The 26,254-nt window shown below is 46.0% G+C and overlaps 1 protein-coding gene across 3 annotated transcripts in view; it reads right to left on the bottom strand.

Moving 5' to 3' along the window:
- The window catches only part of PSD (pleckstrin and Sec7 domain containing), a 700,060-nt gene that overhangs the window by 263,337 nt on the left and 410,469 nt on the right, over positions 1-26,254 (bottom strand). For all 3 annotated transcript variants that reach the window (XM_075348899.1, XM_075348896.1, XM_075348897.1), the window contains one exon: positions 17,194-17,306. In XM_075348899.1, the coding sequence (XP_075205014.1) occupies positions 17,194-17,306 (113 nt within the window). The remainder of the gene's footprint in view (positions 1-17,193; positions 17,307-26,254) is intronic.

The raw sequence follows: 26,254 nt of genomic DNA on the forward strand, positions 1-26,254 counted from the left end.
AGCGGTGATGCGCATTGTCACAGCTGATCAGAATGCCCGCCGGCACTTCTGGTCATGCGCCGTATGAAGCCGGGTGTACGCGCCCTGGCTTCAGAGAGGTCTAGTGACATGACCGTAAGTTCCAGAACTTCTGATAAGCGATGACAACGGACACAGGTACGCGCATCACCACCAATGATCCTTGGCAATGGGCATTGAATAGCATGTCAGCACACCCTTGTGGGTGTGCTAACGTGCTAAGAGGGCGGAATGAGTGCAGCAACTAACGCCCTTGTGACTAGCTCCTGCGCTCATTAGCATACCATAAAGGATCTTTAGAAATACTTTTTCTAAAGATCTCTTTTTATCTATGCTACTATAGCTTGGGCCAGTTATGCAGGGATTAGCAATATACACACAGAACTGCTTATGGTTCTGGTTGCATATTGCACCTGACAGGTTCCCTTTAATAAAGCTTTTAGCAAAGCAACCATGGCATGTTTTCTAACAAGGTAGTCAGCTGGTGCACAGAACTGAGGTGAAGGCCATTTCGAGTCTTACACTACACAACAACACTTCTTTTGTGTGTTATCACACTGCAGTCTTAAGCCCAATACTTTTACCATATATGACAATATGGGCCACGCTCAGCATACCTAGCACTGCTCCTGACCGCCAAGCAACAGTGCAAGATAACAGCAACATAAAGCTTATCCGCTAAATATTTATAAAATAACACTAATATTGATTCAATGTAGCTTTTGTCTTAACAAAACCTCATTTCTATTTCCACCTCTTAAAGGTAGAGTTACCACTTCTATAAGAGAAAGCACAGTACATCAGGATTTCCCTATTGTACCTCTGTCACAGGGGAAATTAACTAAGGCAAACCTTTGCTGACATTATTGATCTACAGTTAGGTCCAGAAATATTTGGACAGTGACACAATTTTCGCGAGTTGGGCTCTGCATGCCACCACATTGGATTTGAAATGAAATCTCTACAACAGAATTCAAGTGCAGATTGTAACGTTTAATTTGAAGGTTTGAACAAAAATATCTGATAGAAATTGTAGGAATTGTACACATTTCTTTACAAACACTCCACATTTTAGGAGGTCAAAAGTAATTGGACAAATAAACCAAACCCAAACAAAATATTTTTATTTTCAATATTTTGTTGCGAATCCTTTGGAGGCAATCACTGTCTTAAGTCTGGAACCCATGGACATCACCAAACGCTGGGTTTCCTCCTTCTTAATGCTTTGCCAGGCCTTTACAGCCGCAGCCTTCAGGTCTTGCTTGTTTGTGGGTCTTTCCGTCTTAAGTCTGGATTTGAGCAAGTGAAATGCATGCTCAATTGGGTTAAGATCTGGTGATTGACTTGGCCATTGCAGAATGTTCCACTTTTTTGCACTCATGAACTCCTGGGTAGCTTTGGCTGTATGCTTGGGGTCATTGTCAATCTGTACTATGAAGCGCCGTCCGATCAACTTTGCGGCATTTGGCTGAATCTGGGCTGAAAGTATATCCCGGTACACTTCAGAATTCATCCGGCTACTCTTGTCTGCTGTTATGTCATCAATAAACACAAGTGACCCAGTGCCATTGAAAGCCATGCATGCCCATGCCATCACGTTGCTTCCACCATGTTTTACAGAGGATGTGGTGTGCCTTGGATCATGTGCCGTTCCCTTTCTTCTCCAAACTTTTTTCTTCCCATCATTCTGGTACAGGTTGATCTTTGTCTCATCTGTCCATAGAATACTTTTCCAGAACTGAGCTGGCTTCATGAGGTGTTTTTCAGCAAATTTAACTCTGACCTGTCTATTTTTGGAATTGATGAATGGTTTGCATCTAGATGTGAACCCTTTGTATTTACTTTCATGGAGTCTTCTCTTTACTGTTGACTTAGAGACAGATACACCTACTTCACTGAGAGTGTTCTGGACTTCAGTTGATGTTGCGAACGGGTTCTTCTTCACCAAAGAACGCCCAGGCCTTTTTGAGTTCCCAAGCTCACCAGTCAATTCCTTTTTTCTCAGAATGTACCCGACTGTTGATTTTGCTACTCTAAGCATGTCTGCTATCTATCTGATGGATTTTTTCTTTTTTTTCAGCCTCAGGATGTTCTGCTTCACCTCAATTGAGAGTTCCTTAGACCGCATGTTGTCTGGTCACAGCAACAGTTTCCAAATGCAAAACCACACACCTGTAATCAACCCCAGACCTTTTAACTACTTCATTGATTACAGGTTAACGAGGGAGACACCTTCAGAGTTAATTGCAGCCCTTACAGTCCCTTGTCCAATTACTTTTGGTCCCTTTAAAAAGAGGAGGCTATGCATTACAGAGCTATGATTCCTAAACCCTTTCTCCGATTTGGATGTGAAAACTCTCATATTGCAGCTGGGAGTGTGCACTTTCAGCCCATATTATATATATAATTGTATTTCTGAACATGTTTTTGTAAACAGCTAAAATAACAAAACTTGTGTCACTGTCCAAATATTTCTGGACCTCACTGTATATGCTCTCTAAAGCACAACTGCATACGGCATATAGTCTTACCAATATAATAGAAAGTTTAAGGCCACGTGATTATATAAATCACAAGCTTAGTTGTACATAAGGTATATTGTCTCACACTGTTTCATACTTTCCTAGCCTCAAGTATTGTATTTTTTGAAAATAAAACAATTTTACAATTCACATTTATAATTGTCATTGGGAACCATTTTGTCAACAAATTCTCTTTTGGGGGCGTTAAATATTTAGTTACTAATAAATCTTTAATGTTGTGGGTTTGGCCAAATGTAACTACGGTAACTTTTTCTTCAATGTCATTTCCTTCAAAATAGAATTGTTTGCTATTATGGTAACTGCCAATTCCTACTAATACTACATCTAATTTCTGATGAAATTACATGTAAAGAGAAGATGAATCTTCTTTCCTTTTCCTTCTATCATTATAAGACCTCAAAAGACAATGTCTATCTTATTAAGAGCCCATTTAAATGCTTCTTCTAAAGGCCCAATCACACTAAACAACTTACCAGCGATCCCAACAACGATACAACCTGATAGGGATCGCAGGTAAGTTGCTAGGAGGTCGCTGGTGACATGTCACGCTCCAGCGATCCCATCAGCAACCTGACCTGGCAGGGATCGCTGGAGCGTCGCTACACGTGGAAGCATGCTGCGCTTGGTAACTAAGGTAAATATCGGGTAACCAACCCGATATTTACCTTGGTTACCAGCGCACACCGCTTAGCACTGGCTCCCTGCACACCTAGCCACAGTACACATCGGGTTAATTACCCGATGTGTACTCTGCTACGTGTGCAGACAGCAGGGAGCCGGCTTCTGCGGACGCTGGTAACCACGGTAAACATCGGGTAACCAAGAAGCCCTTCCCTTGGTTACCCGATATTTACCTTCGTTACCAGCGTCCGCTGCTCTCACACTGCCAGTGCCGGCTCCCTGTTCCCTGCACTCCTAGCCACAGTACACATCGGGTTAATTACCCGATGTGTACTCCAGCTACGTGTGCTGTGAGCAGGGAGCCGGCACTGACAGCTGAGAGCGGCGGACGCTGGTAACGAAGGTAAATATGGGGTAACCAAGGAAAGGGCTTCTTGGTTGCCTGATATTTACATTGGTTACCAGCGTCCGCAGAAGCCGGCTCCCTGCACATTTAGTTGTTGCTCTGTCGCTGTCACACACAGCGATGTGTGCTTCACAGCGGGAGAGCAACAACTAAAAAATGGTCCAGGACATTCAGCAACAACCAGCGACCTCACAGCAGGGGCCAGGTTGTTGCTGGATGTCACACACAGCAACATCGCTAGCAAGTTGTGCCTCAGCAGAAATGTTGCTAGCTATGTTGCTTAGTGTGACGGTACCTTAACAGCACGATATCCTCTCTTAAAGGGTCTCTGTAAACACAGAATGACTTTCCAGACCAAGTACAGGTGCTTTGTGGAACATGGTGTAGCCAAATATTAAAGTGGACCTCTTAACCTGTTTGTTTTCCATCTTTTCCATCTACTGTACATCCCTTCTGACTCTATGAAGCGAGAAGCCTCAATTAAGAAGAGGAAAGGGTGGAGATAGAGGGAAAAGAAGAAGGTGGGAAGGTGTACTTTATCCCTTCACAATATCTTAAGAACCTATGGTTGGACAGAGGTTCTTGACCGATGACGTATAGGTACATCATGGCAATCATATGGGGCAAAGGGGCTGTGCCCACCCGATCACCACCAGGAGCTTGGCATAAGTTACAGCTGAGCTTCAGCTGTCACAGCCAGGGATGGTTCCAGCACCATCCCTGCCTGTTTAACCCTCTAAATGCCACAATCAATGTCAATAACAGCATTTAGGAGGCTGAGACAGGGAGTGTGCTCCCTCTTCTACTCGATTCAGACTAATAAAGATAATGTCCCATATAGGGACCAAGCAAAAAAGTTTAAAAAACAGTAAAAATATTTTAAACCCCCCCCCCCACCAGGAATTAAAGAAAAAAAAATATACCAATAAATATGTACTGTATATTTATGTAAAAACAAACAAAGCAAAAAATGTACACATTTGGTATCACCATGTCCGGAACAGCATGCGCTATAAGGCTATGTGCCCTAGAGACTCTGTACCTGTGGATTTTGCTGAGGAAAACCTGCGGCTTTATCTGGATTTTCTAGATAAATACGCAGGTTTTAACAAGTACAGACACTCCCTATGTTATCCTATGGGATATGGGGAGTGTCTGCGTCCATCCTGTGGTATGTGTGGCTGCGGAATATGTTGCGGATGTCCCGTAGCCGCACATAACTGCATGTCAATTATTTCTGCGGAATTACCTGCGGAAACCCCGGCCCTCCACTATGGAATTACAGGTCGGGACTTCCGCAGGTACCTGCGGGAAACCTGCGGACGTACCTGCGGATATATCCGCGGGTACATTGTCCTATGGGCACATAGCCTAATACTATCACACTAACCCCTTCAGTGAACACAATAAAAAAAGGAAAAAAGTGGCAAAAAACTGTGTTTTCATTATACAGCTGACAAAAAAAGTGGAATGAACTGCGATCAAAAAGTCATATGTAAACAAAATGGTAATAATAATTAATTTATTCATTTATATAGCGCTATTAATTCCATAGCGCTTTACATACATTGGGAACACTGTCCCCATTGGGGCTCACAATCTAAATTCCCTATCTGTATGTCTTTGGAGTTTGGGAGGAAACCGGATAACCCAGAGGAAACCCACGCAAACACGGGGAGAACATACAAACTCCTTGCAGATGGTGTCCTTGGTGGGAATTGAACCCAGGACCTCAGCGCAAGACTGCAGTGCTAACCACTGAGCCACTGTGCCGCCCTGGTATTGCTGAAAACGTCATCTTGTCCCGCAAACAAGCAAGTTGTCACATAGCTCCGGCAACAAAAAAAAAAATAAAGCTATAGCTCTCAGAATACAGCAATGCAAAAACATTTTTTTATATAAGTGTTTTTATAGTGTAATACTGACAAAACATTAAGAAAAACTATATAAACTTTGTATTATATCGCTGTATTGTTACTGACCCAAAGAATACAGCAGTCGTATCACCTTTACAACACAGTGAATGACAAAAAAATAAAATAAATAATCCTGAATTGCTGTTTCTTTTGGATTCTGCCTCCCAAAAAGCGGTATAAAGAGATAATAAATATTATGTGGCCCAATATGGTACCAATAAAAACTCCAAATCATCTTGCAAAAACCAAGCCCTCACATGACTCTGTAGGCAGAAAAATAAAAAAAAACTATAGCCTTCAAAATTCAGTAATGCAAAAAAACCTTCATTGTCTAAGAAAGTGTTTTTTAGTGTGATAGTTGCCAAACAAAAGAAACCTATATAAATCTGGTATCACTGTAATCGTACTGACCTGAGGAGTAAAGTCACCCAATTACTAATACCGCAAGGTTGAACAATGTAAAAAATGATAATATAGCAAATAAACTGCTGTTGATTTATTTATTCTGCCTAACAAAAATCGCAGTAAGGCTCTGTGCCCATGCTGCGTTTTTGCTGCGTTCTTTCATGTGTTTTTTCTTGCAGATTTTAATCAATACTGCAAGGAAAAACGCATCCCAGCAAAGTCTATGAGAATCCTGACTTGCTGAGCACATGTTGCAGATTTGTTCCTTGCTGATTTTTGTTTAGGAAAAATCTGCAGATCAACAATTCTTTCTGCATTTTCTCCAGTGGATATAATCCACTGCAGTGCTCAAGCTCAATCACTGCAATGGATCATATTTGTCAGTGCTGCACTCGCAGCACTGACACTTCGCCTCACACCATGTATCTGGTATGGTGTGTAAGGCTCTCCGTAGCTCAGTAACTCGGGGTCGTCATGCTGATGACCCAGGGTTGCCATGGCAGCGATCGGGTCTCTGTGATCCCATTACAGGGCCCCGATCGCCAGGGAGAGGTAAGCGGTCCTTCTCCCTGCCTCCTGAATGCTGTGATCGCACAAACTCCTAATCCTGCTGATACCCCATTGCTGAGTCGCTGCTGCCGTATGTGTCCTTATTGCTGCACCTGCTGTGTGGTACAAAAACACGGCTCCTCTTACTGCTTCACATAGTAATACCTTTACATGGTAATAATGCTTCCATTGTGCCCTCTAGTTGGTAAATTTGCCCCCTAGAAAATATTATTGCCCTGCGCAAGTGCAGAAAAGTATCTACTTTTTGCTCTGAAAATGTAATAACACCCTATGTGCATCTTTGATGGTCACAATACTCTGAGTGCTCTTATAACAATAATGGTTCTTAAGTGCCCCCACTTAACATGTAACAATATCCCTTGAGTCACCCCATGTACACCTACCCTATACAAAGTATGATGCCCCTACACTTTCCCTATACACAGTATGATGGGCCCACAGCTCCCCCAAAACAATGGTCCACACACTGTATAATGGCCACCATAGTAGCGGAGACACTGTTTATTGGTCCCCACAGTAGCCCCCACTTTGCATAATGGCCTCCATAGTAGCCCTCCAAGCAGTATGAGGGCCATTAAAGTATGCCAAAAACTGTATAATTGTCTCCGAAGTAGCTCCCACACTGTATAACGTTCCCCACATTCACTCACACTATATAAGGGCCCCCCAGATGGTAGATGCCAATTAAACGCCATGCTACCCATACCTTTTTTTACTTGTTTAACCAATTGCAATGTTTTGATAAGTCCTTTTGAGTCACTTTTGTCCCCTTTCTGCATCCTAATGTATTTGTGTCATGGTGATCATGTAAGAATCAGAAGCAGTATCCATTGAATGTACATATCAATAAATATCCTATTGAACAGAATAGTAGCTGAGCTTCAATTCATAACAATGGCCACTGCAGAAGAACAGAGTCATTCTGATTGAGCCAAGCTTTGTTCACTGTTTGCATTCTGTTAGTGCCAGGACTGAAAACAGCTGATCGGTGGGAGTGCCAGATGTTGGACCCCCACCAATCTCATAATAATGATTTATTCTAAGGATAAATCATCAATGCCATAAGACCAGACAAGGCCGAATATTAAAATTGTCCAGGTTCATTTTGGGAGCCTGTCGTTCATAATCCCCTTCAAAATTCAATTATGCCCATGATGATTAGCAGATATCAGGCCTTTGTATTACACATCTGTCCTACTAGCTTTCTTTCCTCCAGTGTGGAAGTTGAATGCTTGAAGGAAACTTATGCATAGTTTCTTGTGGGATGGTTCATAGTTATATGAAAAATACTTAGGTAGATCAAGTTCGACCTTTCTCCACCAATTATATAATCTTTTTCACTAGATTATCTATAACCCACAATGCCATTTGTTCTGAGGAAATCATCCAGCCCTTTTTTAAAAGTTGTTATAGTATCTGCCATTACTACCTCTTGTGGTAGGGCATTCCACAGTCTGACTGCTCTAACTGTAACCCTTTCCTATTTAGCTGTCGGAATCGCTTTTCTTCCACTCGCAGTGAGTGCCCCCTGGTCCTAAGTATTGTCTTTGGAAGGAATAAGTCATGTGCCAGTCCTTTATATTGACCACACATGTATTTATACATATAAGTGAGATCTCCTCTGAGACGTCTTTTTTCTAACCTAAACATATCTAACTTTTCCCACCTCTCATCATATGGGAGGCCTTCCATTCCTTGTAATAGTCTAGTTGCCCTCCTTTGAACTGACTATAACTTCTGAATGTCCTTTTTAAAATGTGGAGCCCAAAACTGGATCCCGTATTCCAGATGTGGCCTTACAAGTGATTTATAGAGGGGTAACAATACGTTGGTATCACGGGATCTAATCTCTCTTTTTATACACCCTAAAATCTTGATCACTTTCATACAGTGCTACAGTTGTTCCTCTGGACCTTTTAAAGGCGCAAGATCAGCAGTTCTTCACTAGGAGCTGTGGAAAAATCCTAATGGGCACTTCATGCCATTTTTACATCAGATGTTATCACTCAAGGCAAAAAAAAAATTGATACTGATGATCCGGATATAAGGAAAGTTAACTTTTGATAGCAGGATTATTTGTTTCTTAAAGCTTTAACTTTAGAATAGTTATGGCGTATCTGAACATATTTCATGCGAGAATGGACTAAATTATCCCAACAAATTATAACGATCTACTCTCAGCATTTCTTTGCTTTGATCAACAAAACAAGTTTTTAACCCTGATATGCCCGGATGATCTAGAAGCAGAAAAAAATAGATGCGTCATCTATGTTATAAATAATTATCAAGTCCCTAAATTGTAAATGTGTGAACCATTTAATTTACAGTGTGGGTGTTTGAGAATATGTTGTTGATAAAGCAATTCCAAAAAAAGTTATAATGATAAAAGTGGAGTAATAACTAATAACGGTTGATGCTGAAAAGTAGAGACGGGTAATAGGTACATTGATACTGGTCACATTAAAATTATGAGCATGGAGCTTTACACAGAGACATAAAGAACTTGGATGATATGACATTCCTATATTCACAAAAAAAAACCCAAAAAACATAATCACAAAAGATTTCTCATTGAGTAAATCTTCCTTATGAACCACCTAAATTTTCTAATTTAAAGATACATACTAGAAGGAGCTAGGGTTTTATCTTCGGACAATTGGTGGGTGACAAGGTATATGTTCACCTGGAGGGGTAATCTAAAAACACCACCTGGAGGGTAATGAGCTGCTGCAGATCCACAGGCTCCACAAACCAGGAACAGCGAGAATAACGGAGATTATGTGGTTCTTCTGCTACTGAAATGACGATACCGATTAAAATGATCTTCATTGTTACTATATCCTGAAGAAGTAAAATGACTACAAAAAGTATAGATCAATAAAACCATATACTTCTTTCTCTTGATTGTCATTTTTGATCGGGATCATCATTGCAGTAGCAGCGCAGAAGAACCACACGATTTCCTTTATTCTCAATTCTCTAAATTTGTGGTCCACTTTAAAGGGAACCTGTCAGGTGCAATATGCACCCAGAACCACGAGCAGTTCTGGATGTATATTGCTAATCCCTGCCTAACTGTTCCTTTATCTAGTAGCATAGATAAAGAGATCTTTAGAAAAAATATTTCTAAAGATCATTTATGATATGTTAATGAGCGCAGGGACAAGATGCAAGGGCAATATTTCCTGTGCTCATTCCACCTTCTTAGCATGTTAGCACACCCAGAGGGGCATGCTAACATGCTATTCAATGCAGCATCACAAGCAGTGACATGTTTCCAAAGTCCCCGGTACTTCCAGTCATGCGCACTAGACCTCTCTGAAGCTTGTATGCGTACACCCGGCTTTATACTGCGCATGACTGGAAATACCAGGACTTCAGATCAGCGGCCACAGCGACACAGGTACGTGCGTCCCCGCTGGTGATGCTACATTGAATAGCACCTTATCACGCCCCTGTGGGCTGAATGAGTGCAGGAACTAATACCCTTGTGACTAATCCATGCATTAATTTGCATATCATAAAGGATCTTTAAAAATATGTTTTCTAAAGATCTCTTTATATGTGCTACTATAGGCTGAGACGGTTAGGCAGGGATTAGAAATATGCACCCAGAGCTGCTCGTGGTTCTGGGAGCATATTGCATCTAACAGGTTCCCTTTAAAAATGCAAGTCTATTTCTGGTGTGTAGATGGCCCGAAAATATTTACGTAGGAAGAGGGGCATAATCTACTGCCAGACATCTGCCAATGCTTATATTACTGTGATTTAGGAACACTGACAAGAGCAGGTCTTACATATCACCTATAACTGCTGTAGCCAAAGTTGGGTGTTAGTTGGGTTTTATCCAAGAACATAAAATTGGATGTCCACAAGTTGAAACAAGAGTCTCCTTTTCACTCAGAACCCATTAGCTGTATTTAGTATAGCTGTTCATTGTTAATCAGTAGAATTAGGGTGAACAGTTTATGAACATTCAAGATGTTTTTCCTCCAAAAAAAAACAAAAAAAACCCAAGCTGTCCAACCACCTTTGTTTTTTTCCACATTTGATCACTTTTAAAGATCATTCTAAAGGGTTCACTAAAGTTAAGTTCTGTAACTGAAACCACCATTGCAACAAGCCAATTAATGAAAATTCTTTATTCTTAAATATTTCAAGATCAGTTGTTAGGACAATTATTGAAATGTAGAATTATTTAAGAATCACAGCAATTCAGCCATAAAGTAGAGAATGTGTAAATTTGTGGGGTCACTGAGAGAGGAGGCTTATAGTGCATCAGTTAAATCAATTATTGCAGTGTTACACACCTCTTGTAGCATTAACATTGGCCCATAAACTGGCTGGGAACTTCATAGTATTTGTTTCCATGGATGAGGAGCTGCATTCAAGCCTTACATCAACAAGGGCAAAGCCAAGAGTTGGATGGAGTAAGGTACGCCACCACTGCACTCTGGAGCACACAAATCATGTCTGTGGAGTGACAAATCACATATCTCTATCCCACAAACTGATGTATGCCGATTGCCAGGAGAATGTTACCTGTAAGACTACATTGTGCCAGCTGTAAAGTTTGTAAGAGGAAGAGGAGGAATAATGCCATGATTATAGGTTTTGGCTTAAACTCCTAAAGTTCTAGTATAGGTATATCTTAAATCTTTAACATACCAAGACATATTGGACAATTTTAGTTTCAAAGTTTGTGGGAACAGTTTGAGGAAGGTTCTTTTCTGTTGCAGTATTACTGTGCCCCAGTGCACAAATCAGGAGCCAGAAAGGTATAGATGGGTGAATGAGGTGAGCAAGAACTTGACTGGTCCACACAGAGCCTTGACTTCTGGATATGTGAATACAGCTGTGTTTGTTAGTTTTAAGTACAAGACGCCAACGGAGTAAAAATAAAAATTAAATTGGACAATCCCTTTAATGCTCATGGATTTAAAATGGTATGTTATTTTTGTAATCTAGGGTTTGGGGAGACTTATGAGGCTGTAAAGTATAGAGGCTAGGGCGTCTGGTGGTTATGCATGAACATAAGTGAATTTCGTAGGTGGTGTCTCAAAATGTTTTCCCATTTAGTGTATTTTGAGACTTTTTGTTAGGGAGAAAAGATTTAACCAACAATATAATAGAAATGACTAACACATGGAAAAATGGTTCATTAATTGATATTATATAAAGATCTTAAAAACAAAGTCCCACAATGACATAATCCAAGGTTTAAAGCAGTGTTTCTCAACTCCAGTCCTCAAGACCCACCAACAGATCATTTTTTAGGTTTTTCTCAATATTAGACAGGGAATAATTCCATCACCTGTGCAACATTAAGGAAATCCTAGAAACCTGATTGAGGAAAACCTGAAAACATGATCTGTTGGTGGGTCTTGAGGACTGGAGTTGAGAACCACTGGTTTGAAGGGAACATTAGACCCTTAGCAGGTAAAAAACATGCTGTTAATCTGCAGAGATGGCGTAAATCTGTAAGTTAATAGGGTTTTGAAGCTGCCCGGCACCAGTAACAAAAGCTCCAATGCTGGGAGGAAATAAACTTTATTCCTCCCTGAAGCATTGGACTTTGTCATAGGTGTTGCGCGATTTCAGTCACTACTCTGTGCACATGGAGTGAGGCGTCCTGCACTGACTCACAGGCAGCTCTGTACTGATGCAATGCTGAGATAGCTGTTAGTCAGTGTCGAGGGCGCAATTACAATGGTTGGTCACTATGCACAGAGCAAAACTGCGCCTGGCCACCCTTATGACTGAAAGTTCGTGGCTGCATGGAGGAATGAAGTTAATTTCCCCTCGGCAGTGGAACTCTTAATGCCGGGCAGCTTCAGAATGCTATTAAGCTGCAGATTAACCCCATATCTGCAGGTTAATTAGTGTTAATAGCGTTTCTTTAATAATTATTCTGGACCTTTGCTATGTGTGTGGTTGGAAAATAGTTCATATACTGTGTTTTGTCTCAAACACAAGCAAGAAAAATCCAGCAGCTCATCCGGTGTGTATATGTGACGCCCTGGGCAAGCCAGGGGTCACAGGTCATGACACCACCACACACCCCACATTCCCTGCAGGCACACCAAGGTCAAAACACAAATCCTTGTTGCCCTCCTCCAGGGGCTGATGTCCACACCAGGGGGTGGGCCAGGCAGTTGGCTCCGCCCACCGAGGGGTTCACAGTCCTGGAGGCGGGAAAACCAGGCAGTGGAGAGGAGTTTGAGAGTTCAAAGTGAGAGGAAGGAGAAGGAAGACAGTGAGAGTAGTGACAGAGAAAGTGACAGTTTGGAAAGCCTGAAGTTGGTCCGGGTGTGTGCCTCGGACTGAGACAGCAAGGTTGGCAGACGGGGGTGACCGTCTGCAGGAGTGGCCTATTGGAGTCTACCGTAAGGACCGTGGACGGGTGGTGGCCCGGCGGTACCGGACCGGTACACAAAGAGATGCCAGCACCATTGGCAGGGGCCTTTCGGATCCCGGCAAGGCTTGGAGTCGCTGTACAATTTGCCAAATCCGTCAGTGAAGGGGACCTCCTGGGTCTCTAAACAGCCAAGTCCCGATTGAAGGCAAAGGTCCAACCGTGAGAGAAGAACACCGCCACCGCCAAGGCACCAGTACCTCAGGGCCAGCGACTGCGGGCAAAGAGGGGCTCCTCCGGCCCACATCCAAGTCGGGGAGCGGGTTACCGGTGGGAACCCATCGCTACCAACAACCATATTTAGGTGCAGGGAAGAGACAGTCACCGTTAACTTGCAGGGAACATCAACACCGCAGCCGTCCGAGGGACCCGTCCAACCAGCCGCTTGTTTACCGTGAACTGTGTCATCATCCTTGGGCTGAGTGAGTACCTCTGTGCCGTACGGCACCGCACTGCCCCTGCGTCCCTGCACCTCAACAGGCCCCATAACCCGCCTGTCAACCATCCCAATTCCATCACTGGGACCCGGGACCACCAACCCCCTACCCACGGAGGGGAGGGCCAACATCTAGCTGCTCCATACCACCACTCCCGGGACCCCCATATTGAGCAGCGGTGGTGTCCACACAATCACCACAACCGTGGGTGGCGTCACGGATAATAAATCCCCAAAACAATTCCCCTTTTCACTCACGGGCGAGGAGCGCCGCTCGAGTCCCCGGGATCCGGCCTATCGCTCGAGCCACCGAGCAGCAGCGGCCGCAGCAGCAGCGGCGGCCGGACCCGAGCAGTAGGGAGAGCGCAGTGTCCCCTCCTCCGCCCGCGACAACTTGGCGTCACGAACAGGATCTTACCGCTCTGCCGTTGGGTAGAGGTGCGGCTTGTTACCGCCGGAGGTGTCCGGCCGAAAAATTTCAGAAACCGCCATCTTTGGCGCGAAAAGTTCCCGCTCGAGCGTCTTCTCGAGTAGTGGAGGCGCGAAGGCCAAAACCCCGCCCCGACAGATGAGGGGCCGAAAAGAGGCTAAGGGGGACGAAATGGCGACTGGTCGCATGTAGCCGCGGCTATAAAAGCGGGGACGCCAGGACTCTGCAGCCATCTTGTTCCTGGGAGAAGCCGCCAGCAGCATGTGGATGCCATCCCGAAGCACCGTAGTCCCCGCGCTGGGAACTGCGGCGTGGGTGGAGATCCGGACCGCGCAGCTCTACCAGAGGCTGCAGGTCAAGATGCAACTCCTCATGGAGGAGTGGGAGACCGACATGGCGGATGTTATAGCGACCGTGCGGAGACGCGAGGAGGAAGCTGCGGAAGGGAGGGTGAGTGACCCACGCCCCGATGCCCTTGAAGGGCCGGTCATCGCGGCTGCGGGACCCGGTCCAAACCCTCTCACCCTGCTGCCTCCCTCGCCACCCGTCCCGGAAGCTGTGACCCCGCCACTAGGCCCGCTGCCACCGCAACCGGTAGCGATACCCAGTATGCCCGCCCCGGCGGGCCGACCTGCAGCCGGAGCCGGTAGCTGCCCGGAGGTGCTGCCGTGGAAAGCCCCGAAGCCCGAACCGGAGGCATCCACCGAGAAGTCCCCCGAGCTGGAGCCGACAGCCCGTTCAGTGCCGAAGGCCTGGCAGAGGAAAGCCCCTGTGCCCATCCCCCACACCTCGGCTGAGGTTGCGCCGGGTTGCCGCTGCAAGGTGGCGTCCAAGGCCAAGACGCCGCGGGACCTGCCGCCCAGATCCCTAACAGTGGGCAGCGTCCAAAACGTCCCGCGGGGCCCGACCCGTGCGCCGGAGCTCGCAGCAGCGCCGTACTGGGACAGGGAGCCGTTACCGTTGGGCCTGGAAATCGAGGAGAGGGAAAGGAAGAAGGCGGAGTTGGTGGCCCGTGCAATCCGGGAAAAAGAGAGTCTCCGTCAGGCAACTTTCCGTGTCCGGGGCCCGTTGTATGAAGGGCAGGTGAGGCAGTTTGATGTCCGCCGGGGCTATGGATTCATTTATGAACCGGGCCTGGAGGCCGAAGTGTTCATAGCCCGGCGGGATGTGAATGCCCATCTCCCGGAGGAGCACCCAGGTCGTAACCTGATGCCGGGCGACTTGGTGCAGTACACCCGGCACTGTGGGGAGAGGGGGTGGTTTGCGCTAGATGCAAAGCTGAGGGGCAGCCAGGAGTCCCGTGTGAGCGCCGCACCCCTTCCCCAAGGTGATGCCGAGGACTCTGAGTAGGGCAGCGGAGCACCGTTGCACCGTCCCTGTTGGGACCACCTGTGTTGAAAAGTTTTAAAAGTTTGAAAATGAAAGCAAATGATTACCGAACAGTAACCTGATTGTCTGCAACCGTGATTTGAAACCGGCCGTTGCCGGCACCGTTGTCCCCGTGGGGACCGTCTAGAAAGTTTTGCATAGGGAACTCTCTATGAACAGGCCCGAGAACTTGCAGGGCAACCACAAACGTTAAGTGGGATGTAAATATGTTTGTTGCAGCTAACCGTTTACCGCCTCCGGAGAGGCAGGTTGGAGGGAGGGCCCGCAGTGGAGCAGGCTGGGGCCCAGCCACCACAGGAACCAGTGGCTACCCTCTGGAGGGGAAGGACAGATCCCGCTCGGGTGACTTGGTTCAGGACTGGGGTCAAGGGGTGCTGCCTGTTTCTTAGGGGCAGCATCAGGGCCAGGTTACTTGGGTGGGAGAGAGCGGCAGCAGCAACAGTTTAAATGTTACCGTAACGTTTAAGTAAAGTGCCTCCCGATGTGGGATGATGTTATTCTACTTGTATGTGTTACCGTTTTTTATCTTTTCAGAAAAAAAAAAAAAGGAAAATAAAACCGGTGTTGGACGGGCAGCCCGAGGACGGTCTGCGTTTTGCTAAGGGGGAATATGACGCCCTGGGCAAGCCAGGGGTCACAGGTCATGACACCACCACACACCCCACATTCCCTGCAGGCACACCAAGGTCAAAACACAAATCCTTGTTGCCCTCCTCCAGGGGCTGATGTCCACACCAGGGGGTGGGCCAGGCGGTGGGCTCCGCCCACCGAGGGGTTCACAGTCCTGGAGGCGGGAAAACCAGGCAGTGGAGAGGAGTTTGAGAGTTCAAAGTGAGAGGAAGGAGAAGGAAGACAGTGAGAGTAGTGACAGAGAAAGTGACAGTTTGGAAAGCCTGAAGTTGGTCCGGGTGTGTGCCCCGGACTGAGGCAGCAAGGTTGGCAGACGGCGGTGACCGTCTGCAGGAGTGGCCTATTGGAGTCTACCGTAAGGACCGTGGACGGGTGGTGGCCCGGCGGTACCGGACCGGTACACAAAGAGACGCCAGCACCATTGGCAGGGGCCTTTCGGACCCCGGCAAGGCTTGGAGTCGCCGTACAATTTGCCAAATCCGTCAGTGAAGGGGACCTCCTGGGTCTCTAAACAGCCAAGTCCCAATTGAAGGCAAAGGTCCAACCGTGAGAGAGGGACACCGCCACCGCCAAGGCACCAGTACCTCAGGGCCAGCGCCTGCGGGCAAAGAGGGGCTCCTCCGGCCCACATCCAAGCCTGGGAGCGGGTTACCGGTGGGAACCCATCACTACCAACAACCGTATTTAGGTGCAGGGAAGAGACAGTCACCGCTAACTTGCAGGGAACATCAACACCGCAGCCGTCCGAGGGACCCGTCCAACCAGCCGCTTGTTTACTGTGAACTGTGTCATCATCCTTGGGCTGAGTGAGTACCTCTGTGCCGTACGGCACCGCGCTGCCCCTGCGTCCCCGCACCTCAACAGGCCCCATAACCCGCCTGTCAACCATCCCAATTCCATCACTGGGACCCGGGACCACCAACCCCCTACCCACGGAGGGGAGGGCCAACATCTAGCTGCTCCATACCACCACTCCCGGGACCCCCATATCGAGCAGCGGTGGTGTCCACACAATCACCACAACCGTGGGTGGCGTCACGGACAATAAATCCCCAAAACAATTCCCCTTTTCACTCACGGGCGAGGAGCGCCGCTCGAGTCCCCGGGATCCGGCCTATCGCTCGAGCCACCGAGCAGCAGCGGCCGCAGCAGCAGCGGCGGCCGGACCCGAGCAGTGGGAGAGCGCGGCGTCCCCTCCTCTGCCTGCGACATATATACAAAATTAGTAGAAATGTATTGAAACTCCATTAAAAGCAACAAGGGGTTAAAACCAAGCAATCCATGGGTAGCTCGCTTACGCGTTATAGACTTATAAGGCCTTACTCATAGCATTGTGTTTTGTCTCAGTACACTTCCATGATCTGTAAAATAATACTATATACATGCACAAGGCTACATTTCACTTCATACCAACCTTCAGATGATACGCTGTTTGTGTTGCACTGGTGATATCGCTGCGAGAAGTGGGCCAGTATTCGCTCTCTCTCTTGGGTTTCCCCCATAAGAGCCAATTCTTTCAAAAACAATCTACAGAGGAAAAAAAGATGTCTTCAAAGTCCATTATAGCATACAAATTTATCACCAAACATTGAGGACAAAGGTGCATAACAATTCCTTATAATCATATGTTATAGTGGTATAGCTCCCCTTTAAATGGTCATTGTGTAAAAAAAAAAAGACACATTTATTTATATCTGGCAAATATGGGACTACTAAAAAAAACGGCATTGGACTTGCGGATGCTTACAGGAATACTAGACCAGGAGTAGTAATCTTGGGCACCACTACGCCTTCTATCAAAGTGGTAGTACTGCTGACTGGCAAAATTACCTCTATATTTGAACTTTTATTATCAGGGTCAAGCATAACAGAACTATGATTTTATACACACGCCACATACAATTTATATACAATTATCCACATGCCACAAGTTACCAGGGATCTCGTATATGTCAATCAACTACTTTCCATATAGCCTATAAAGGAATACCAATGTAATAGAAGAAGTGTCCTATGATTGGGCCCCTCACTAGGGAAGACCTTTGGGATTCAAGAAACACACAGCCTCCTAAACTTTTATTGCTGATTACTTCAGTCAGAATAGCATTCCTACAAATAGTCCATTAAAATCATTATATTGCTTAGGGTACAGGTGGTCAAGCCAATCATTTTTAACCCTTCCCAGCCTGGCGATAATTATAATTTTTGCACTTTGTTCTTTCCAACCCTTCGTCCAAGAGCCATTACTTTATTATTTTTCCATTAATATTCCCATATGATGGTTTGTTTTTTTGCAGGACAAGTTGCAGTTTTCAGTGAGACAATTCATTTTACTGTAAAATTTACTAAAAAAGTTTTGTTTTTACAGCTTTCATTTTTTCAATTTTCTATGTAAATATACTGTATCTGTAAGGGTGCATACATGAAAGAGGTATTCCAATCTCCAAGATCCTATCCCAATATGTAGGTGTAATAATAATAATTTTAGCAAATACCTCCAATTAGAAATGTAGTATAGTTCTCCTGATATAGCCATGTCTCTTACCTCATGTGCAGGGCATTGCAGCTTAGGTATCAATGGATACGACCACTCATATAGTGACAGTTAATTGATCATGGCCGTAACCATGCATACCTAAGCTACAATGCCCTACTACATATTGAGATACAGTTGAAACCAGACGTTTACATACACTATCTAAAAATACACATATGCAGGTTTTTCTCACTATCTGACATGAAATCAGAATAAACCTTTCCTCTTTTAGGTAAATTAGGAACCAAAATTATTTATATTTGCCAAATGCCAGAATAATGAAAGAAAGAAAGTTTTATGGCATTTTTTATTGCTTTCTGCAAAGTCAAAAGTTTACATACACTTAAGGGGGCTTTACACGCTGCGACATCGCTAATGCGGAGTCGTTGGGGTCACGGAATTTGTGACGCACATCCGGCCGCATTAGCGATGTTGCTGCGTGTGACACCGATGAGTGATTTTACATCGTTGCAAAAACGTGCAAAATCGCTCATCGGTGACATGGGGGTCTATTCTCGATTATCGTTACTGCAGCAGTAACGATGTAGTTCGTCGCTCCTGCGGCAGCACACATCGCTATGTGTGACGCCGCAGGAACGAGGAAGCTCTCCTTACCTGCCTCCCGGCCGCTATGCGAAGGAAGGAGGTGGGCGGGATGTTACGTCCCGCTCATCTCCGCCCCTCCGCTGCTATTGGGCGGCCGCTCCGTGACGTCGCTGTGACGCCGCACGGACCGCCCCCTTAGAAAGGAGGCGGTTCGCCGGTCACAGTGACGTCGCCGGGCAGGTAAGTATGTGTGACAGGTCTGGGCGATGTTGTGCGGCACAGGCAGCGATTTGCCCGTGTCGCGCAACAGATGGGGGCGGGTACCCACACTAGCGATATCGGGACCGATATCGCAGTGTGTAAAGTAGCCTTAAGAGTACTATGCCTCTAAACAATATGGGACAGCTCATATGATGATGTCATGTCTTTGGAAGGTTCTGATAGGTTTATTGCCAACATCTGAGTTAATTAGAGACACACCTGTGGATGTATTTTAATGCACACCTAAAACACACTGCTTCTTTGGGAAAGTCAAAAGAAATAAGCCAAGATCTCAGGAAGAGAATTGTGGACTTGCACAAGTCTGGTTCATCCTTGAGTGCAATTTCCAGATACCTGAAGGTGCCGCGTTCATCTGTACAAACAATTATATGCAAGTACAAACAAGATGGGAATGACCATCCATCATACTGCTCCGGAAGGAGATGTGTTCTGGGTACCAGAGATTAACGTACTTTGGTCAGACATATGGGTATGTCATAGGTTGTGAATTAGTTTAACAGGTGTCCAGCAGACAGTTCAAAATAAAAGATCATTACTTTGTCAGCAGGACATTGATACGTAAAGTATAGACATGACCATATTGGCACTGCAATAGTGATTAAAATTATATCTGTGGTGAAGAAATCCATTTTGTGGTTTTCATGTACTCAATGCGCAACGTTTTTCTGTAATCATAATTCATGCATTTTGGCTGGCCTATTGGCAAGGTTTTTTCTTTGTTTTCTTGCCCCTCCGTCTGCCTCCTGTGTTTGAATGACAGGGCAGTGACTCGTCAGTCACGTACCTCCTATTTTTCCTACATTAAATATCATATGAAGCAGTAATTTTAAGTTGTCTTTGAAAAAAAAATTAGGCATAACAAAATGGTGCCGGTTACATCTACAAGTCATTGCTCTTAGTTCTCAAGGCGGCGCATGCACTGATTGAGAACAACGATGACTTTATTTGAGAACTGCTTTTATTCTGGAGACCACAAAAACTACAGACAGGTCACTGACAGATCAGTGCCTTGTCATTTAAACACAGGAGACACACGGAGGGTTCAGAAAACCAAGAAAAGATCCTGTCCATAGGCCTGCTCCAATTACAGAAAAACTTAAAGCACTGATTAAACATAAAAAACACAAAATAAAATTCTTCACCATAGATATCATTTTAATCAATGTTACAGCGTCAGTTGATCATGTCTGTATTTTACTTAGCAAAATCCTACTGATAGGTTCTCATTAAAGAAAATCCCTTCCTTTTTTTAAGCTCTCAGCAATGGCACAACATGAAAAAGAAATGTCACAAAACCTGAGAAAGAAAATAATTTTATTTATGCAAGAGAGGTGAAGGCTACAAGAAGATCAGCAAATCTTTACTGATGAGTCAGAATACTTTAACAAAAATTATACAAAACTGTAAAATATTAAAATCTGAGGGTCCTCAGTGGTTGATACCTTTTAATGGCTAACTGAAAAGATGGTAATAACCATCTTTTTAGTTAGCGATTAAAAGGTATCCACCACTGAGAACTCTCAAATTTTAATATTTTTCTATCTACTGGCTAACACGGTATAAACATATATTTCCTGTACAAAAATGTAACAAAGATGGAAGCCCTGGCTCGACTCCGGGGCTCAATTCAGTGATCTCTGGTTGTATGATTGGTTTTCGTTTCTGCTGGACCACAGCCTGTTTTGTATCTGTCGTATTGCTGATAGTTCTCTTGTCTTTACTTGCATTTGCTTTCTTTATATACCTATTCAGGTGTGTTCACTTCCTTATTTGGTTTGCCCTATCGCATCTTGGGAGGGGCTATTTATTCTCACTATGCACATGCATTCATTGGCTTTACTCCTGGATAGATGGATGTTTGGAGTCACAGCTCTTTAGTTAAGGATATCTTGCAAAATAATCACTATTGCTTTTGCTTGCACTATATTGGGTGTTTGACTTTCAAGCATTTTTCCCTTTCTTTTATGTTTGGGATTTGGGGGATTTCCACAAATTACGTAAGTCTTTTAAGTTTCCTCCATCATCCCTCTACGACTGTGTTCACACATTTTTAGCCCTGTGTTTCACTCTCTACCATGTGTGCACTTCTTTATGTTAATTGTTGTTTAGCGCAACACTTTGTTTATAGTTGAGGGTGCAGTTAAGGTCACTCAGGGTCGGCTGATGTTGAGTGGGAGTTTCATTTCGTAATCTTGGGGTGCCAATCTCCACAGTTAGACAGGGATAAATCTGGGTCAGATTTAGGGCTTCTTCTATTCTGACTAGGAACCTTGTTCATCCCTGTGTGAGTAGTAGGGCTCAGTCGTAACAGTATGGCCAGCCCATTTAGTGTGTTCTGGCGCAACCGTATGGATTCAGTTGGCGCCTTAGCTGTACAAGTACAGGCCTTGACCCTGGATATCACAGAAATACGTAACCAACAGCAGCATGCATGTTCGGCCGCTAATAATGACCAAGATCATCAGGTTGGAACTTAAGGTAAAAATGCTGAAGTGCTTAAACATATACTGAACTAAGTTTTCTATTTGCCTTGCTTCATGTAAATTATACTTTCGTTTACATTCGGTATCCTCTTTTTCCGAGAGTCAACAAGTAGGCATTCTTTTGTCTTTACTCCGTGGCGATCCACAGGCCTGGGCTTTTTTTGCCTGAGAATTCTCTAGAGCTTGCCTATTGTTGAGACATTTCTCTCAGCTTCATTTGTAATGACCCTGATGAAGTCGCCATAGCTGATTCTAATATTCATAGATTGGTTGAGGGAGGTTGTAGAGTTGAGGACTACTGCCCAGAATTTAGATATTTGATTGTGGAGACCTCTTGGAATGATCCTTCTTTTCTGAGTCAGTTCTGCCAGGGACTCTAATAAGATTAAGGACAGGATGACTTACAATTCCTGACGCAGTCTTTGAAAAGGCTATGACTTTCGCTATTCTTCTAGTCGGTTGCCTAAGGGATAAGGACACCTTTAAGCAGAGGCATATCTGGGGGGGGGGGCTGGCGGGGCATCTGCCCTGGGCGCAGCTCTCAGGGGGGCACTGTCAGGCTCCCTGATGCAGTGCTCTGAGAGTCTCCCCGACGGCTGTGTTTTATCGCCCTCCATAGTGGCAGCCGGTTATTCTCTGAGTCCAGAAGTCAAGCTGACAGCCAGAGTCGGAGAAAGTGTGGCGCACGGCTCTCTGTGATTATTTGCATGGCTGGCGGCAGCTTTGTGCTAGCTGTGCAGTGACACAGGGCGCCGGTTGGTAGACATCACTGAGGAGGGGACCTCCCCCTGCCTCTGGCTCCTGCACATCACCTGTCAGATTGCAGAGTGATGGAGGAGGGGCCCGCACGGCAGTGCTGCATAGTGCCATGTGCTCAGCCTGTTGTGAAGCCCCGCTAGTATGTGTCGGTGCAGTACCTTCAGGGACTCCACGTGGATGGAACAGTCTGGTCACAGGTAGGGAACCTTCTTTTAGGATTGTCGTGACGCCACTCTCAGAATTGCGGTCAGTGGGGACCGCCACTGCAGATTAAGGGATGCCTGGGGCTGATGGTGGGTGCAGTCAGTATATTAGCCCCCTGAGAGTGAGGCAAGCCCCAGGCCCCGGTGTATGTGTGTGGGACCACAGGTCGCAGAATGACTCAAACACAGTCCAAGAAGTCTTTCAACGTGTTTACTCACTGTTTGGAGGTCACGGTGAGATGCCCGGGCGACACTGTGATAACCAGGTTGAACCAGGAATTCCAGGAGGCCGTTCTGAGGGTAGCTGTCCACTCGCCTTCCTTGCACTCTTTCTGTTTTAGGAGGATCCTTTGCTTGAAGCGTGCTAGGACCCCTCCAGGGAAGCTGTTACCACCCTGCTCCCCTCTCTCTGGCTCGTCTGCCGGCAGCGTGGCCTTGGTGGGATGGCTTCTGGCCCTGTCCCCTTATGGGCCCGATGATTGCTGCTTGGCCCGAGCTCTGCGTAGTAGTGGTGAGGGCATGAAGTATCCCCACCTGTGAGTTGAGCAGCTCCGAATGATTTGCTGCATGAACTGGGGATCTAGTTCCCCTTGTGTGCTCGGATACCGGGATCTCCGTACTCAGCCACCCTTCTCTCTCTGGATGATTTTCAGGCCGACCCACGGTACTCCTTTCTCCCCCGCTTTCAGCTACTGCACTCCTCAGGACCTGTCTCACACTCTAGAGCTCCTCTGCCCTGCTTCCTCACACTTCAACCCTCTTCTCTCGACCTCCTTCTTCCTCTCTCTGCCCTGCTTCCTAGCAACCAGCCCCTGAACACACCCCCAGCTGGGAATTGAAAGTTAACTCCTTCTGGCTACCCAAGGGTCCCCTCTGGTGATGTGGGAGGCCTGATCACTATATGTTTGTGTGTGCACCTCATCCTGGCCTTTGGAGATTACCTGGAAGCATTGCTCCCGCATGGGTGCAATACTCTGTGGTGCCTGACCGGGTCAGGGGCGCCACATTCCCCCTTAGTTATCATCAGCACGTCCTCGGGCTGCAAAGACAAGAGAAAGAAAAAGGTAAATACAAACTTTTCCCACACAGGGGCAATTATTTACATTTAAACATACCAGGTACCATTCCACCACCAACCACCCACATGTCCGAACCCCACCCAAAAACCTCCAGGAGGTAGGTCGCCGGTCCTTTTGGTGACCAGGGCTGGGCCATCACATTCCCCAGACCTTTCCTCCAATCTTCCTCTCCTGAGGAGAGTGGTGTAAGGTAGGCCCCATAAACAGGCGTACCCGCTTCCGAGTGTTGGAGGGCAGGCCCCATAAACAGGCGTGCCCCCTTGTTGGTGCAGAGCCATGCCCCTCAACAGGCAGACTCTGTGGTTGATACCAAGGAGGTAACTTTTTACAATGCAAAAGTTTGTGGTTAAAGCCAGTTCATAACCAGTGGTCTAACATTTTAAGGAGGTCTCACAATAGTCCTTGTGGGCACATTTCGCTTAAACGTTACTTAACTGTAAACAGGTTAAACATTACATTTCATACCGTCACTTTGAACTAAACTGTACTTTCTCTATAGCGTAATGGGAGCTGACCAAAGTTGCTGCGGGTTGACCTACGCAGTACTATACTGTCATCTGTCTGAGGTTGTGTCCTCCCACCCGATGTATGTGTCTCAATGTGAATAATGGGTGTACTGGGTATTGATACCAGTGCGTGGTCTTCTGCTTCAGCTACATTTGGCTCTTCCAGGTTCTGAACAGGTTCTTCTGGGTCTCTTACTTCTCCAGATTGAGGGAATGTAATAACCGGAATAACTACTGCTCCATTGTATTGAGGCCAACTTGCTGGAAAATCTCCAAGTACAGTATGGATCATCTTTTCTTTTGGTTCTTGAACTGGCAAAGGGTTGGGAATTTCTTCAGGGATTCTTAGTTGTTCAGGACATTTCTTTAAGCGATCTCTAGAAACGACAGCTGTTGTTTTTCCTCCATCTTTGCTGATAAGGCATGTCTTTTCATTGCTAAGCGTCGATGGTAACACAGTATAGGGTTCTTCTTCCCAGTGATTGTCAAGTTTATGACGTCTTCTCTTTCTTTTGAGAACTATATCTCCTGGCATCAAGGAAACAGCAGGTGCTTTTCGATTGTAGGCCTTTTCTTGTTTCTCACGCTGCTGAGTCAGGCTTCGCTCCACACACTCTTGTACTTTCTTGTATTGGGCTTGGCGGTTGGAATCCCAATCAGCACCTTGTAGATGGTCTTCAGGGGTCTCAACTCCCATTTCCAGATCTACTGGCAATCTCCCTGGTCTGGCCCTCATCAGGTATGCCGGTGTGCAGTTCGTGGAACTCACAGGGATGTTGTTATACATGTCCACTAGATCGGGCAGCTTTTCCGGCCACTGACTTCGTTCTTCTAGTGGGAGCGTCTTCAGAAGGTCGAGAATGATGTGGTTCATCTTCTCACACATGCCATTGGTCTGAGGATGGTAAGGCGTAGTACGGATCTTCTGGCAGCCGTATAGGTTACAAAACTCCTTAAACACTTCAGCTTCAAAGGCTGGTCCTTGGTCAGTGAGCACTTGATCTGGATAGCCATGTGGTCGACAGAAGTGTGTCTGGAAAGCTTTGGCTGCAGTTTGACCTGTCAAGTCCTTGACTGGTACTACCACCAGGAATCTGGAGTAGTGGTCAACCATAGTGAGAGCGTAGTTGTAGCCTTGTCTGCTGGGTGCCAACTTTACATGGTCCAGGGCCACGATCTCCAGGGGCCGTTTAGTTTGGATTGGCTGGAGTGGTGCTCTCTGGCTGGGCTGGTCTTTTCTTCTAAGATTGCAGGGCCCGCAGTTTCGACACCACTTCTCTAGGGCAGATCTCATGCCCACCCAGTAGAATCTTACTTTAAGTAGGGCCTCCAGTTTCTTCCAACCAAAGTGGCCTGCACCATTGTGATAGGCTTCTAGCACCATCCTCGTATCCTTCTGTGGTACAATCACTTGCCACACCTTCTCATGCGTCCTCGGGTCAATGATGCTCCTGTAAAGTTTGTCTTGATAGATGAATAATCGACCCCTCTCCTTCCATAGGTACTGTGCCTCAGGTGGGGCTCCTTTGTCAAGGCTGGCGCCCGGCTGGCTGATCAGTTTCTTTACCAAGCCTACCGCTGGATCATTTTCCTGGGTCTCCTTCCAGTTGTAGTGAGGTAGTGGGTTCAGGGTCACCTCTTGGCGGTTGGCACGCGACTGCCGACACTGTTTTGCTCCATGGCGATGGAACGCTGGCAGCTCAATCTCTTCAAGATCATCTACATCTTCACCCTCGTCTGCTAGGTGAGGCATCCTGGACAGAGCATCTGCGTTGCCGTTCTTGCGGCCAGCTCGATACTTGACAGTAAAGTCATAATTCGCCAGTCGGGCTACCCAACGCTGCTCCATGGCACCCAATTTAGCAGTATCCAAGTGGGTCAGGGGGTTGTTGTCCGTGAAGACAGTGAATTTGGTGGCTGCCAGGTAGTGCTTGAACCGCTCTGTGATAGCCCATACCATGGCCAGGAACTCTAGCTTGAATGAGCTATAATTCTCCGGGTTTCTTTCAGTAGGCCTGAGCTTCCTGCTGGCGTAAGCAATCACACGCTCTTTGCCTCCCTGCACCTGTGAAAGCACTGCT

This window comes from Anomaloglossus baeobatrachus, chromosome 5, assembly GCF_048569485.1.
Source record: "Anomaloglossus baeobatrachus isolate aAnoBae1 chromosome 5, aAnoBae1.hap1, whole genome shotgun sequence".
In the NCBI taxonomy this organism is placed as follows: domain Eukaryota; kingdom Metazoa; phylum Chordata; class Amphibia; order Anura; family Aromobatidae; genus Anomaloglossus; species Anomaloglossus baeobatrachus.